Source organism: Scardinius erythrophthalmus (genome assembly GCF_964197995.2).
Source record: "Scardinius erythrophthalmus genome assembly, chromosome: 4".
Taxonomy (NCBI): Eukaryota; Metazoa; Chordata; class Actinopteri; order Cypriniformes; family Leuciscidae; genus Scardinius; species Scardinius erythrophthalmus.
This window is the reverse complement of record NC_138224.1, coordinates 36,398,219-36,414,198: the sequence shown is the minus strand read 5'-3', so window position 1 is coordinate 36,414,198 and position 15,980 is coordinate 36,398,219. Positions and strand designations below refer to the sequence as shown.

The following is a 15,980-nucleotide window of genomic DNA, read 5'->3' as shown; positions in this document are numbered from 1 at the left end:
AATCCTATACACACATACACACACACACTGTGATATTGCCATCCATGAATGAATCGACAGAGATAAACACACGCATACTATTGATTCATTCATGTTTATTCATTGATGGTAATATCACAAGCAAATAAATGACTTTTTCCTTACCAAAAATCAACCTCTGTCATTGTTCACAGGTTTGTGTGTGTGCGAGCAACTGACCGACAACTCTGAATTGTGAGCATGAACGACGTAAAAACGCAGACGAAAGTGGAAAGTAGAACTAAAAACATTGCTCAGTTGGTGCAGTCAGTGGAATGGGCTCTTTAAATTTCCGTGCTGATGTGACCGCGCATGTTTCGTGACAATACCAACATGGCGCATGTAGTACGTCCGGACTCCATTCATACTACCCGTATTCATACTATATAGAACGTACTTTTTTAACGGTCGCGAAGTACGTTCCAATTTAAATGTAGTACCTACTCACAAAGTACGCGATTTCGGACGCAGCCTATGTGTACATTCTGTGAGTGATATCCCACCTCCTATGGGCAGGTTGAAAACATGCGGGACAGCTCCTCCTACTGGCTGTAGTCTCTAGCCTCTGGCCAAAAAAATCCTCCAATGATGCAAAATGACGATTTTTGCGTCATCAGAGGATTTTTTCCAGACAAAAAAATACATAAATCTCTCATCTAAGGGGGATATGAGGGTGGAAAGCATGGTAATTTGAAAATACTACAGGTTTTCTACTAATACAAAGCTTAATGCTAAATCCTGAAGTATCCCTTTAAGCATTTGAGTATAGGTTTCCATATGAAATCAAGGAACCTCAGAATGTATAGAAATTCATTGAAACAAGTTCATCAAGGAACACTGCATCTTCTGGTTTAGAAAGACTCAAGTCTTTGTGGGTCATCGCCTCATCAGTCATGTCTGGTGTTTAATTTAGATGTAAATTAAATTATTTGACAAACACGTATGCTGTGTTAACTTGATGTACAGTCATGTACCTTTATAATTGTGTGACGGCAAGTAATCGAGGAGACAATAGCAAGTAAAACTGGTATTTATTTGACAAGTAAACCAGACTCAGAACGTGTAGGAAGAAAACGGGAACAGACACAGTCAATGCAGATGAATCCTCAGGGAGAGCTCAGGGTGCGTCGGTAATGCAGGCTTGCGTGGGCAGCTCAGAGTGGCACGGTCAGATGAGTGAGGTGAAATCCCGGTGAAGACACGACGTGAAGACAAACTGCATCGACGAACAATCCAAACAGAACTCAGGCTGGAGACACGAGGAGACGAGGAAGAACAGGAACTGAACGGGGAACATCCACAAACAACGATCTGACAAACACAAAGCGCACACGGTGAGTATAAGTAGCCACTGGGAATGAGGATCACCTGTCGCTGATTCTCCCAGAGAATAATCAGCGACCACGTCCACACACTCATACACACACACACAACACGCAAGGAAGAGTCAATGAATTCATCAACCGTGACAAATTGGTGTCCACAAATTTATTCCTACAAAATGTTTTTACTCTACATAAATTTAAATTGTATTCTTTTTTTTTTAATCTTTGCAATTATTTATTATAGATGGCGGATGGTGATTCACGGTGGGATAGATGGCTTTAGCCGGCTGATTGTTTATCTGACTGCTGCTACCAACAACCGTGCTTCTACAGTAATGAGAAGCTTTCTTGAAGCAATCGACAGGTATGGAGTGCCATCACACGTTAGGTCTGACAGAGGAGAAAATGTTGAAGTGGCACGTTTCATGGTGTCCACCAGAGGAATTCTCACCTCACTGGAAGAAGTACACACAACCAACGGCAATATTTCCTGTTAACCTGTTAAGCTTCACCAGTGCGTCGGCGCACTGAAGCGTTTTTTTTTTATTTAGTTAAAAATTACTATCAGATTTAATGTTATACATTGACAAACTATACATCATTAAAAAGATATAAGACTCAAGTTTCAGTATTTGACCACTATTGTATTCTGAAAAACTTATAGTGACAGTTATGTCTTAATTTGTGTCAGGAGTTATGAAATGAAAAAATGAGTCGATACCTTTAATATGAATTATGACCGTCAGCCGCTTTCATTCATAAAAAACTCCCGTGCTGTCGTCATGACAGCGATACACAAAACAACGTCCCTCAGGGCTTTAGCTCAAAAATGTGTAGATTTGGAGAAATATTGATATATTTTCATAAGTTTTCATCAGATTTCTATAGACAGGAATAATATTTATTGAATTTATGCCCAAATGCGTCGATGTAATCATTATGAGCGCTGGACACTGTGATGTATTGTGTTTTCAATCCATACCAACAGCCTGAGGGCGCTACATTCACAATAATAGTCCATTTATGTAACATGAAGAAGAACCATGATCATGTGACAATCCAGGAAGTTTCGAACACACACAAAGCTATCAGAGATCGTTGTTACATGCAGAAAAAAAGACTTTTTGAAGACAATAAACATGATTGAAATGATATTTGGTTTACCTGTGTTCTTCAAATAATGTCAGGTATTTCCATAATAATTGATTATATTTATAATGTATTGCTAATCGATATAGACTTTATCATTGTGCAGAATAATAAAAAATATATATTTTCTTTCTGATTTTTTAATCTGAAGCGAAATTATATCACAGAAGATTATTTAAAACACTCTACTTGCGTTATAAATTAAGTTTGAAGCACAAAAATGGTTTTAATCTCATAAATTGTCGTGTATTGATGGTGTGCTAAGCTAACATGCTAGCTAGCTCTAGGTGCACCTGCCACATATTGCAGTTATCCTTTTATAATTTTTTTCTAAATATGCTTACTAAAATGTTTCATTATTCAAGCAGGGCATTTGATCCAGTTTTTAAATGTTAAGTAAGAACTTTGATAAAAGAAATTAGGGATTGAAACCCTATGAATAGCCAGTCGTTAGTAACTATAATGCAGACAAAAGAAATGCATATTTACAGCCATAACCAGGCTGGAGAGGTGTTAATGTGTGCAGGGGGAGACTGAGACTGAATGGGGCTCGTTTGCACCACAAAACAATAGAGACAATATACTGGATAGATGGTTAGAAGATGGCAATAAACATCAGAAGCATCTTTAACGTCAAATCAAAATAAAGTCAACTGACATGGTCTTGAAAAACATGTAACTAAATACAGAGTTTTGGACTTATTATCTTCAGATTTTAAACATAAAATGTTTAGACATGTGGCTTTAGCTGTAGTGCATTTCTAGATTGCTCCAGTGCCAACTTCAATTTTATTTTCATGAGGATGTTTCATAAAAAATAATTTCTAATAACTTTACAAAACTTTGAAGCTATTTATAACAATTTTTTTCATTATGACAATAATTAATTCTACATTTACAATAAACTGCCAGGTGTCAGCTTTCAAATGAGATCATACTTGTGCTTTTAGTGCAAAGGGTTCATGAACTGTATCTGTTTAAGTTTGGGTATGTCATTTCTGGGTATTTTTCAAAAGTGGCGTTGCAGCTTAACAGGTTAAATTTAAAGGAAAACTCTGACTTTTTGTGACATTTGCTTATTCACAGTATCCCCCAGAGTTAGATAAGTCCATACATAACTTTTTCATTTCTGTGCGTTCTGTAAGTGTTATTTGACGCACCCACCGCTAGCCTAGCTTAGCATTGAAACATTGATCAGCAACGCTGCTATTGGCTGTTCAGCGTGGCCAAAGAGCGCGCTCAGTTTTTCTCCTCAGCAAAGCAAGAACTAATAGTCGAAGTTTATTCGGAATTTTAATGTTTAATCAAAACGCCAGGGAACACCTCAAAGTCTGCAAAAGCCAGGAGAGAGGGCTGGCAAAAAGTAACAATTTAACTGAACAATTTAAATCTGTTAGAAGTGGCCATGTTAGGTGTTTTTATCACTTAATAGCCTATATTTTTGTATTTTAATAATTGCATAATTACTTTGTGCATTGTAATGTCAGTCACCACACTAGAACATGGGAACAAATAAAAATGAAGTAAAAAAATATTCTACATAATGGTGATTTTTAGTTATATTATAGTCTCTTTTATAAAAGGCACTGTTAAATAATTGGTTGTCTGTTTATAAAAGCAACCAAGAAAAAGGCTGAGAAAAAAAGAAAGAAAAGATCTTAGTAGCCTACACTGTAAAATAATTTTGCTGCATTAAATTAAGGCCGTATAGTCATTTCAACTGTTAAATCTTGAGTAATGATGAACTGCTTTGGCTTGTGAAAGTGAAAACTGATAAACTTATGTTAATGTAAAAATATTTTGCTATATTATATTGATCACATTTTTCCCGAGTGTAGTTCATTGTAATGACATTGTGTTTTCCTCTTTTGTGCACTTTTTACATAATACATCAACACTTGTATCTGTTCCCAAGAAAGTGGTGGCTGAAATATGTGCAGTAAGTGGACATTTTCTAACTTTCCAAAGGAAAGAAAGTATAAGACTTTGTAATGTCCATTTGTTTCCATTGCACTGGACAGTGAATAAACCCTCTCAGATAACTGTCATATGGAGGAACTAGCCTACCTGCAAGTGCATAAATAACTTTACTTCATTTATACTTGAATGCTTTATGGCTGCAATATAAGTTGCAGGATTCCACATCTACAGAAAGGCCTACAGAAGAGTCTGCACAGACAGAGGAGACTGTATAGCCAACCTTTCCTTTTTATTTGTTGCATGAGGCATGTGTCTAATATCTCTTGTTACAGGCACTTGACCACTGGCTTTTCTTTACAAAGAACAATTGAAATAAAACTCGAGGAACTAAGCATATTTGTCTTTTATTAAACATTTAATGAAAAGTGTTTTTTTTTTTTTTTGGCAATGTTGTGTAATATGGCACATACAACAATGTCACAGGCCCTGTCAGGTGTGCAACCCTCAGACTTTTCAGACACTGAAATCTTCCCTTTAGTTAGCTGAAGTTCATTTCATTGTGTGCCCTTGTCCTGGCTAGAGCTGCATTGTAACTGGTTTGGGTCAGGGAATGGGGTCATAAAACACCTGTCTGCAGGCAGGAACATGTCATAATCATCTATGAAAAAATGCAGTTCTGTTAGGATCAGCATGAGTGTATGTAAAACAGTTAGCTTGATATTTAATTGTGGGACTTTTCTTACCACTTTCAAATAATGTGCATAGATGTGAATCTCTGAAAATTCTTAAAGGGGGGGTGAAATGCTCATTTTCACTCAATCTCCTGTTAATCTTGAGTACCTATAGAGTAGTATTGCATCCTTCATATCTCCAAAAAGTCTTTAGTTTTATTATATTATATTAAGAAAGATAGGCTGTACCGAGTCTTTCCGGAAAAAAACGAGCGGCTGGAGGCGGACCGTGTGGGCGAAGCTAAAGCTCTGCTAACGCGCCGAGCTAGTGACAACACACAGAGACAATAGATTAGAAGCAGTTTTACTCACCGAACCTTTATCATTGTGACTGCTCGATCCTTAAGCATTAGACGATCTGCAAATCCATCGATCTGGGCTTTGTTTATAAAACAATCATCGTCGAAATGCAGGAAACAAAAAGTCTACACAACTCCGTTTATGCTCAGGAAAAACAAACTCCATCCACTGGTGCCTTAACGCCGGGTTCTTTGGGAATCTGTGCAGGGTTGTCTTGCCCTGGCAACCAAAAACACACTTCTTTGGTGACATTGGCTTCCCAAAAGCCGGGCAGGGCGCTTTGATGGCGAACTGCTTTCGCTCTCTCTGGTCTAGGAGTGCGCGCGCGCCCGCGATCTTACCGGAGAAGTGCCCTTAGGACCCATATTAGGAAATTCCGTTACATCTGACGTCACACATACCCATACTCGAAAAAAACTTTCCGAAACTTGTGACAAACCGGAAGGATAATTTTTGGCACAGAAATACTCCTTCAAACGTGCAATTAAATTTTTGAAACTTTGTTAAAGAGTTGGATTCCCATGCTAAACATGGACAGTGTAAAAAACTCAGTATGCATGAAATAGCATTTCACCCCCCCTTTAAGTCATGCACAGATCCTGGCCATTTTGCTTTCACATTTGTGATATGGAAGATTTTAGTCAACTGCCTTTTTTTTATTTGATATAATATTACTAATCTGGAATATTAAGAATCACAATAGTAACTGGGCTGCACATTTACATTGTGAATCCCCTTTCTGTTCACATAATCCCCTTCATTGAGGCCTTGATCATGGCAGTCTATGGTAGCCTATAGTCTATGGTGCCAATCACGTTAGTGAAGCCTGAGTGACATATCTGTAATCGGCATGGTCATGATTGTATGATCTTCATAAAAAATTATGATAGCCTAAAAAAAAAAAAACTGCTTTACAACATTGGGTCTTAAGTGGCTTGGAAATGCCACAAAAAAACCTAAAACTGTTTTTTAAACCTAAAAGCTACAAAAAAACGACAATCTCACGAATCACGAGAAAAAATATATATCTCAGAAAGTGCACTATCGCACTGCGCTGGACTTCCGTATCAGCTCCGCTTATGAAGCCAGGATCTAATCCTGTTAACATGAAATAAGCCTGCTCACAAGCAGGTTTAAGCTTGCGCACATGTTGCTATGACAGCAAGTCCAGGATGAGCGTTGAAGAACCAAACAATCCAAGATCATGCCAAATTGCCAACAATCAAATCCAGCTAAGTGAGTTAGCGACGTACGAAGAACGGACCCCTGCACTGCACTGTGTTTACTACATCAACAGCGTAGGAGATGTTTTTTTGTGCACAATGAGGGTAATAAATGACAGAATTTTCATTATTGGGTGAACTAACCCTTTGTGGTACTTGGTAACAGTTATTTTTTTCACTCAATACTTTTTTTTTTTACTATTTAGTTTGATTTCAATATTCAGCATCAAATGATTGTGGAGGGATGTTTTTGGGGGAGTGTTGGACCTCTTCTATATTTGTTTCTACAACTTGGAGAGGGAGGGCCTGCTTAATCCTGACAACGAAGTACACATGTATGCATTGCACTGGACCTTTCTTCCACAAATCCAGAAACACCTACAGTTCTTCAAGAATGGTTGGAATCACAATGGTTTGTGCACCAAAGGGCACCAATCACCACTTCAGTTATGGAATGGAAATCAAAAGGAAGGTCATGATTCCCTCCAGGTTTGTATCTGTCACGATTTTGGGTTTATTCTTGTCATGTTTCTGTGTCATGTCTTGTTTCCTTGTCTGTCATGTGACCCTTGTAAGTCATGTGATCCTGCCATGTGTTCCCTTGTCTGTGTCATGTTGTCATTGGTTAATTGTTTCATTGTTCACAGGTGTCCCTTGTCTAGTCATTAGTCTTGTGTGTATTTGAGCCCTCTTGTTTGCCATGTGTCTTTGTCAAGTATTGTTTCCTGTATTTCCTAAGTTTTTGTTTTCATGCCACGTCATGTTTATGTTTTGTTTTATTTGAAATAAACTACACTTGGGCTCTCTTAACAACTTGCCTTCAGTGGACCCCTTATTACAGTACCCTTAATGTTTATTATGAACATCCATGTAAAGGATAATTCTCAAAAGTTGTACAGAGTAGATTATTAAAGGGATAAACTCAAAATGAAAGTTTTCAGTTTACTCATGTCATTGCAAAGCCATATGACTTTTTTTCCGTGGAACTTTTAGAATATTAGTAAGTAACAGCTTGAACCATTCACTTTTCATTGCCCTGCAAACATTACTGTTTGCAAAAACATTTTAGGCTGTGTTTCTGATTGTATGACTGACTGATTTGCAGAAGAAATTCATACAGGTTTGACACTTGGTGGTTTCTTTGTCTGATCAGGTTTGATATAGCCAGATACTTTATTTTATCTTCATTAAGTTGATGGAGAGCATGGCATTGACTGGGAAAGCCCAAGTGGTCACCACCATGAGGGAGTTACAGTCCCTGAAGTACAGCTTCAAAGACAACTGACTGACCGCGAAGTACAGAGACTGCCAGATCCAAATGGTTCTTTCTCCAATGTCATCAATGTGTACAATGAAACCATTGCCATACTTTATAATATAATTGCTGTTTAAATGCCAGAAACTGCAGCAAGTTAACAACCCAGTGTGTTAACCTTTATGAGGACGCCGACGCACTGAAGCCTTCCTTGTTTAAATTAGGTCAAAGTTACTGTTAGATGTAATGTAATTACCTGACAAAATATACATCATTAAAAATATCTAATATTCAAGCTTCAATTTTTGACCTGTTTTACTCTAAAAAAAAATATAGTGACCGTAATTTGTTAATATGTGTCAGGAGTTATGAATATGAGAAACGGAGTCGATAACTTTTGTTTGAAATATGAGCATCAGCCACATTCGTTGAGTAAAAACTCCTGTGTGATCGCCATGAAAACGCTTGACAAAACAACATCCCTCAGGGCTTTAGTTCAAAAGCATGCACATTTGGAGAAATATTGATAGATGATCATATTTATGTCAAATTTCTATAGAGAGGAGTCATATTTATTCAATTTTTACCCAAAATGCGCCAATGTAATCATGAACGCTGGATACTCTGATGTGCTGTTTCTCAATTCATACTGGCAGCCGGAGGGCACTCTGTGCACTGTTAGTCTACAAATGATACATGTGAGGAAGAGGCATATCATGTGACATTCCAGGAAATAACAGGTTTCCAGAGATCGCTGATAGAATGAGAGATGCAGATAGAAACTTTTGAAGACAATAAACGCACGATTGCAATGATTTATGGTTTATCTGTGTTCTTCAAGCCATGTCAGGTATTTTCATAATATATTAAGATGGCTTGAGAAAACCAGCTTACTGATATTGTACTTAAGTTGGCTTGAAAAAAGCCAACTTACTGATATGCTATATAAACCTCTTCTTCTTTTTCTTCTGAGCCAAAATTTAGACTGTATCTCCTCCTAGAGCTTTAAAGCTACAACCACCAAACTCGGCTCAGACACTCAGACTGTTGTGACTTGAGTTTCTATTACTTTTCTAACTGATCCGACTTACGGTTTTCCTAAAAATGCTGATCAAACTCCAGAAAAACTCCCATTGACTTAACATTGCGGAATGTTCAGAATTTCAAACTCCCCAACTGTCAAAAATTAAAATCTAAACTCCTTGAAGCCATAGACTCAATCAAACTGCCATTCTATATACTATATGAGCCATTGAGACTCATTTAAACTAATAAACTCATCTATCTATATATCTATCTATTTTCAAACTCTTTATATCTATCTATTTATCTATCTATCTTCAAACAAACTATCTATCCATCTAGAGTGTGTATGTGAGTGTGTGAGCGAGTTAGTGAGTGTGTCTGTATGTCAGTCAGTGTTAATGTAAGAGGGAGTTAGTGTGTGTGTGTGTGCGTGTGTGTGAGTGTGTGAGCGAGTTATTGAGTGTGTCTGTGTGTGTGTGTGTGTGTGTGTGTGTGTGTATGTGAGTGTGTGAGCAAGTTAGTGAGTGTGTCTGTATGTCAGTCAGTGTTAATGTAAGAGGGAGTTAGTGTGTGTGTGTGTGTGTGCGCGTGTGTGTGAGTGTGTGAGCGAGTTATTGAGTGTGTCTCTGTGTGTGTGTGTATGTGAGTGTGTGAGCAAGTTAGTGAATGTGTCTCTGTGTGTGTCAGTCTGTGTGAGTGTAAGAGTGAGTTAGTGAGTGTGAGCGAGTTAGTGTGTGTTTGTGAGTGTGTGCGTGTATGTGAGTGTGTGAGCGAGTTAGAGTGTGTCTGTGTGTGTCAGTCTGTGTAAGTGTAAAGCCCCGTTCACACTGCCAGCGATTTTGTCACTGCATGTCGTCAGCGCCAGAGATTCATGTCGCTAGTGGGCGTTCCCACTACGGGTTGCCTATAAACGTCATTAGCAGATCACCCTCCTACATTATTGACATCGAATCATTTTTCTTGCCGCTAAAAACAAACATTTTGGAGGGAAATGACTTAATATAAATATAATCAGTGCATTAAGTGTTCCATATGTGAACAATGAATGACGAACAACGCCTGCTTTTTGCCATTGGGGCTATATATCTACGTCGAAAGCGCAAACGCCGGTCTGTCTGGGTTCACGGAACCATTCGGGCTCGGAGTCAGCATGGCGAGTACCCCCGGCTGGTGCAGGAACTGCGGCTGGATGAAGTCCGGTTCCAGCAATACTTCAGGCTGGACAGGATCCAGTTTGATGTGCTGCTGCGGAGAGTTGGTCCCTTGATTGCAAAGGAGAACACAAACTACCGCCGAGCCATTTCACCTGGTGAACGGCTGGCAATTTGTTTACGGTGAGTAACCTATTTATTAAGCTTTAAAGGGATACTTCAGGATTTAGCATTAAGCTTTGTATTAGTAGAAAACCTGTAGTATTTTCGAATTACCATGCTTTCCACCCTCATATCCCCCTGAGACAAGAGATTTATGTATTTTTTGTCTGGAAAAAATCCTCAGATGACGCAAAAATCATCATTTTGCGTCATCGAAGGATTTTCTGGCCAGAGGCTAAAGACTACAGCCAGTAGATGGCGTTGTTCCGCATGTTTTCAGCCCACCCATAGAGGGTTGGATCTCACTCACAGAATGTACACACAGTGTCAGCCGTCTTTCTTTGGAAGCTAAGCTTGCAGGCTCTTGTTCTGTGGAGAAAGCTGAATAGTTGGAGAAAGCTGAGTAAGTAGGGGTTACCATCTTCCTTTTCCCAGACTTGTCCGGCAGGCGAGACCGTTCAAAATGTCCGGGATTCAGCTTTTGCGTTCTGCGGTCGCCATTCATTGTTTACATGCACACCTTTTGTTTCAATCTAACTGAATTCATTCCGATTGGTGAATCTGAATGTAGTGTTTACATGAACGCTAAACAAGTGATCGGTTGATGTGCGTTTTACCCATGCTAAGAAAATTCCCGCTCCTCCGTGAGAGATGGGAGACCCGGCGCGTCTCAGTAATGACGCCACCGGCCTCGCGCCGTTCTCCCGCGGCCGTCAGCCTCGTCCTGCTCGCCACAGTAAACATGATGAATGAATAGCGACTTTAGAACACAAAAGCCGAATCCCGGACATTTTGGGCGATCTCTAGAGATCCCTAGCAAACTCATCACGTAGGCTAAGTTAGCCTTGTTGTTTTCAACTGCGCACTCTTACCGGTAGGTGTGGCCTCCTAAGGCAGCGAAGCAAGTGCATTCTGGGAGTTGTTGTCTTTCATCCACATAAGCCAAAAATACATTTTCTGGCTTTTCTCAGTCTAGAAAGCTCCAAATTAAAAAATTTCTTCACATTTCTTCTACTTAAATTAACTATTTTAAATACACATTCATCTTCCCAGAGGTGAAGTATCCCTTTAAGTAATTAAGTTTAATTGTAACACCTACATGAAACACTATATTTATAAATATATGTATATGTGTGTGTATGTATTATATTTTATTATATTAATTATATCTGGATTAATACCCTTTAAATCATCACAGGTTCGGTTGATACATACATGTATGTGTGTGTGTGTGTATATGTGCATCTACCGAACCTGGTATGATTTAAAGGGTATTATATATCACATTTAATCTGGATATAATGAATATTGTGTCATACATAGAATTACCTGCCATGTGCGTGTTTTTACAGTTCAACATGCTTATCGTATACATAGTCTGTATCATTAAACATTTTTCTTTCTAGAGCTGTTTCTTATATGTTTAATTCAGTAATTTTTTTTAAATAGCTCAACATGTTATACATATGAATTTCTGCTTTGACAATTGCATATTTCACATTTTTACAGATTCCTTGCAACAGGGGACTCTTACCGCACTATTGCCTTCAGCTACCGGGTTGGACACAGCACTGTGGATGGTATTGAGGCAGAAGTGGCAAAGGCCATTTGGGACTCCCTGGTGGAGGAGTACATGACTGTTCCCACCACAGAAGATTGGCGGGAAATTGCAGCAGAGTTCTACCATCGCTGGAATTTTCCAAACTGTGTAGGATCTATTGATGGGAAGCATGTAGTGATCCAGGCTCCCAACAACTCTGGGTCACTATTCTACAACTACAAAGGGACATACTCTATTGTCCTTTTGGCAGTTGTAGATGCCAAATACTGCTTCCGCATCATAGATGTTGGCAGTTATGGAAAGACCAGTGATGGTGGGACTCTGGCTAATAGTCCTTTTGGTAATGCTCTTCGCCGTGTCACCCTAGGCTTACCTGAGGACACGCTGCTGCCAGGAGCAGAGCACCTGGGACCCCAGCCTTACGTCTTTGTGGCAGATGAAGCCTTCCCTCTCCGTAGAGACCTCATGAGACCCTTCCCAGGTACCATCCTTCCCAGTAGACACAGGGTGTTTAACTACAGGCTTTCGCGGGCAAGACTAACTGTGGAGAATGCGTTTGGTATACTCGCAGCACAGTGGCGAATGTACCGGCGTGTTATTGGCATCAGTCCTTCCAATGCAGAAACCTGTGTAAAGGCCACCTGTGTTCTACACAACTTCCTGCGGAGGACAACGAGGACTGTTTCCTATGTTGGCGACGGAGAAGCCTCTGGACTGCACGACATCAGCCAAGTAGGGAGCAACAATGCTGCACGGGAAGCAATGCGTGTGAGGGAGACACTAGTGAACTACTTCAGTGCTGAGGGTGCAGTTCCTTTGCAGCCACAGGCATAACAATTTATTCACACCAAACCAAAGGCTCTTTTAAGAGCCACCCACATTTGAATAAAAGAGCAATTTTTTCATGTCATTTCTTATGCTAACACATCTCCCCCAGATGCATAAAGTGCAGATATTAAATATTGTCCTATAGTCAATGCAGTATTGTAAACACTCTCTAATAGGCTATAAACTGTAATATGTACTAAATTGTTTTATATTGCAAATCATAAGGGTAAACATAGTAAATTATTCTCATTTTAAATATAAATAATTGTATTTTTTTCAGCAAATTATCTACTTAATCACAAAAAGGAAAAGATTGAAAACTGAAGCAAATGTATGCGTTTATTTATCAAAACTGACCTTAGATGTTATCAGAGTTGATACTCAAACTCAAACAGATTTTTATTTTCTCGAGGCACGAGCTATAGGCTCCACTCTCCTCCTCAAACATATATACATTAATTATTTTGATTAACAATACTTCAGTTATGTTCTTTTAACAGGGACAACAAAAAGTGTAAACACTGAACACACTGCACAAGGTACAGCTGACATGACCATGAGGGTAAATAAGCTTACTAACACCCCTCATGGCCTTGTCAGCTGTACCCCGCTCTCCTCCTCTTCCTGACTACACCGGGCCTTGTAAACTAATTTGTGTATTTCAAATTTCAACCTCTCTTTTCTTCCTGGTTTTAGCTGTTTAATTTGGGGCAACAAGCTTCGAATGAATAGTTCATCTGGGTCCTCTGACGGTACACATTGTGGCCTAGATGATGCCTCTGCCCTGTGTAATGCAGCCATGAGTTGTTTCTCAAATACCGTCATTGCACCCTTGTGTCTTTTCGAGCGCTCTCCTTCTTGCCATATTATGTTGTCTGCTTGGCTGCTCGATACGTGTGCCTGGCTAAATGCTGGGGCTGCCTGCTCTTGGTCTTCCTGGCTGAATGCTGGACCTTCCTGGCTGAATGCTGGACCTTCCTGGCTGAATGCTGGACCTTCCTGGCTGAATGCTGGACCTTCCTGGTTGAACGCTGGACCTTCCTGGATGCTCAGTACTGACTGGCTGACTTGCTTTGCCTTCTTTGATGTGTCTCTCTGTTCAGTTGCCATCATGGGCTCCCTAACCCTTTCCAGCATATTCCCACTGCTGGGTCTAGCCTCCATGAAAGAGTTGAGTAAGCCCATGATGGCACTCGACTTCCACGGTTTGTGACCCTCTGCTGCTGACCCTAAAAATACAAAACACAAACATACAAATCACACACACAATATCATTATGTATAATGATAGCTGCATCACGTCAAGTCAAGTCAAGTCATCTTCATTTATATAGCGCTTTTAACAATGTAGATTGTCTCAAAGCAGCTTTACAGAGATAAGCGTATAATTTAAGGTAACAGAGATTGTTTCGGCTTTACAGCAGAGTTAAGTTATTTCCATCTAAAGTTAGTTTTAATTGATTTGGTTCCGTCGCAATGATCATTTGTTATTAAATTAGGGGCCGCTAAGACGACACCATTCTCTCTACACAGACTTTAAACGCGAACCTGTGAGAAACGCTGATGGCGGTCACATGCGTGATCACCTGTTATATATATATGTAAACAGCCAGTAAATAAATAAAAAAATGTTTCCACATAAACGTTATACACATTCACTCATTTCAAATCTAAGGATTAGGAGTCTAGGTTAAAAAGTCAGTGTCACTGTTCGAGAACGTATAGACCATGTTGTATCTCAATAGCTTTAGTTTAACCATACCAAATATATTTTGTTTGCTTTATTGTAACAATCCAGTGTGAAAACATATTTAAAGCCATATTCTCTGATAACATTACAACATTAAAAATGACTGTTTTAGAATAGCATAAATTGCAATGCTGAAGAATGTGTGTCTTTGTAGGATACAGCGTGAGACAAGGCTCTAGAATGCATCACTGTTGGTGTGCTGACAGTTGTCAGTGAAGATAGTCCTCACGAGGGTCAAAGCTCAGTGGACCTCCAGCCCATCTCCACTTCCATCATTCTGGAGGGAGGTATTGTCATGGATCATATTAAAAACTTGCTTCAGGCAGTTTGTCTGTTGTTTGGGCTTACATATGAATTGCATTTGGATTACCCAAAAGGCATGGCAAATATACTCAACTTCATTCAGACTGTGATGCTTGGACTGGGAAAGAAAAACCTCCCACCAAAACATTTAACTCTGAAGAACAGTCTTCTGGGTTAGAACAGTAAAGAGCCATCAGCTGTCAGATAGCACTTTGTAAGCTTTGCAGCCATTAATGTTCTCCTGTTATCAGAGAAAATTTGATGCTTTCATACAACTGTTCTCGCTTATTTACGATCTCAATTAAAAAAAAGAAAAATTCCATTAAAGTCTGTACCATGTTAAGCAGGTATGCTAATGGTGGAAATAGCGCCATGTTGTCACGGTGTCAGGTTTGTGTTCTCCAGGTGTCCACTAGATGTCCTCCTTCCCCACGGTGTCAGTCACAAGTTGAACTACATTCCCCACAATCCTTGTCTCATCATTGCACTCAGCTGTTCCCTATCACTAATCATTGCACTCAGTCTATTCCCCATTAGCATTGTCTATTCCCTGTGTATATAACCCTGTCTGTTTTAGTCTGTGTCATGGAGTCCTTGTTATTCATCACACCACCTTTGAGGTCTGTTTTCCTCCGTGTCTTATTCTGTTCTTGTGTTCTGGATTGCTGATTTTTGAGTTTGACCTTTGCCTGGACTGATTTCGATTATGGATTTCCCCAATAAATATTACTTACCGCATTCTTGGATCTTCCCTTCTTTCCCGAGTGTGGATCGTGACAGAAGGACTCTGTCACACACAAGATCCAGCGGTATGAATGTCAATGTCTCTTCCCCAGCCACCGAGCGGGAGAGAAGACAGATTTTTGAGGGGACCCGGTTGGTTAAATTTCGTGGAACCCGTGGAGGCTGCAATAGAGGAGGTGGTCAAGAGGAGTCCCGACACCACTCTCCACTCTGGCCCCTCTTCGACCCTGGGTTGGTGATGTCCAGCCCAGGGCCCCATTCGCCACGGGTTCTGTCCAGCACAGAGCCTGTTCCGGTGGTCCTGAGTCCGGTGGTCCCGAGTCCGGTGGTCCCGAAACGGAGGAGGAGAAGGAAGACTCCCTTCGTGACAGTGCCGGTGGTCCCAGTTCAGGTGGTCCCGAGTCCAGTGGTCCCGAGTCCGGTGGTCCCGAGTCCGGTGGTCCCGAGTCCGGTGGTCCGAAACGGAGGAGGAGAAGGAAGACTCCCTTCGTGACAGTGCCGGTGGTCCCAGTGCCGGTGGTCCCGAGTCCGGTGG

The 15,980-nt window shown here is 40.1% G+C and overlaps 1 protein-coding gene across 1 annotated transcript; it reads left to right on the top strand.

Moving 5' to 3' along the window:
- Positions 1 to 9,988: 9,988 nt before the first annotated feature.
- LOC308689291 (uncharacterized protein) lies at positions 9,989 to 12,655 on the top strand (the record flags this gene model as incomplete). The annotated part of the gene is made up of 2 exons (XM_081362945.1): positions 9,989 to 10,281; positions 11,770 to 12,655. 2 exons carry the CDS (start codon positions 9,989 to 9,991, stop codon positions 12,653 to 12,655), a joined length of 1,179 nt encoding a protein of 392 aa, XP_081219071.1.
- Positions 12,656 to 15,980: the final 3,325 nt, after the last annotated feature.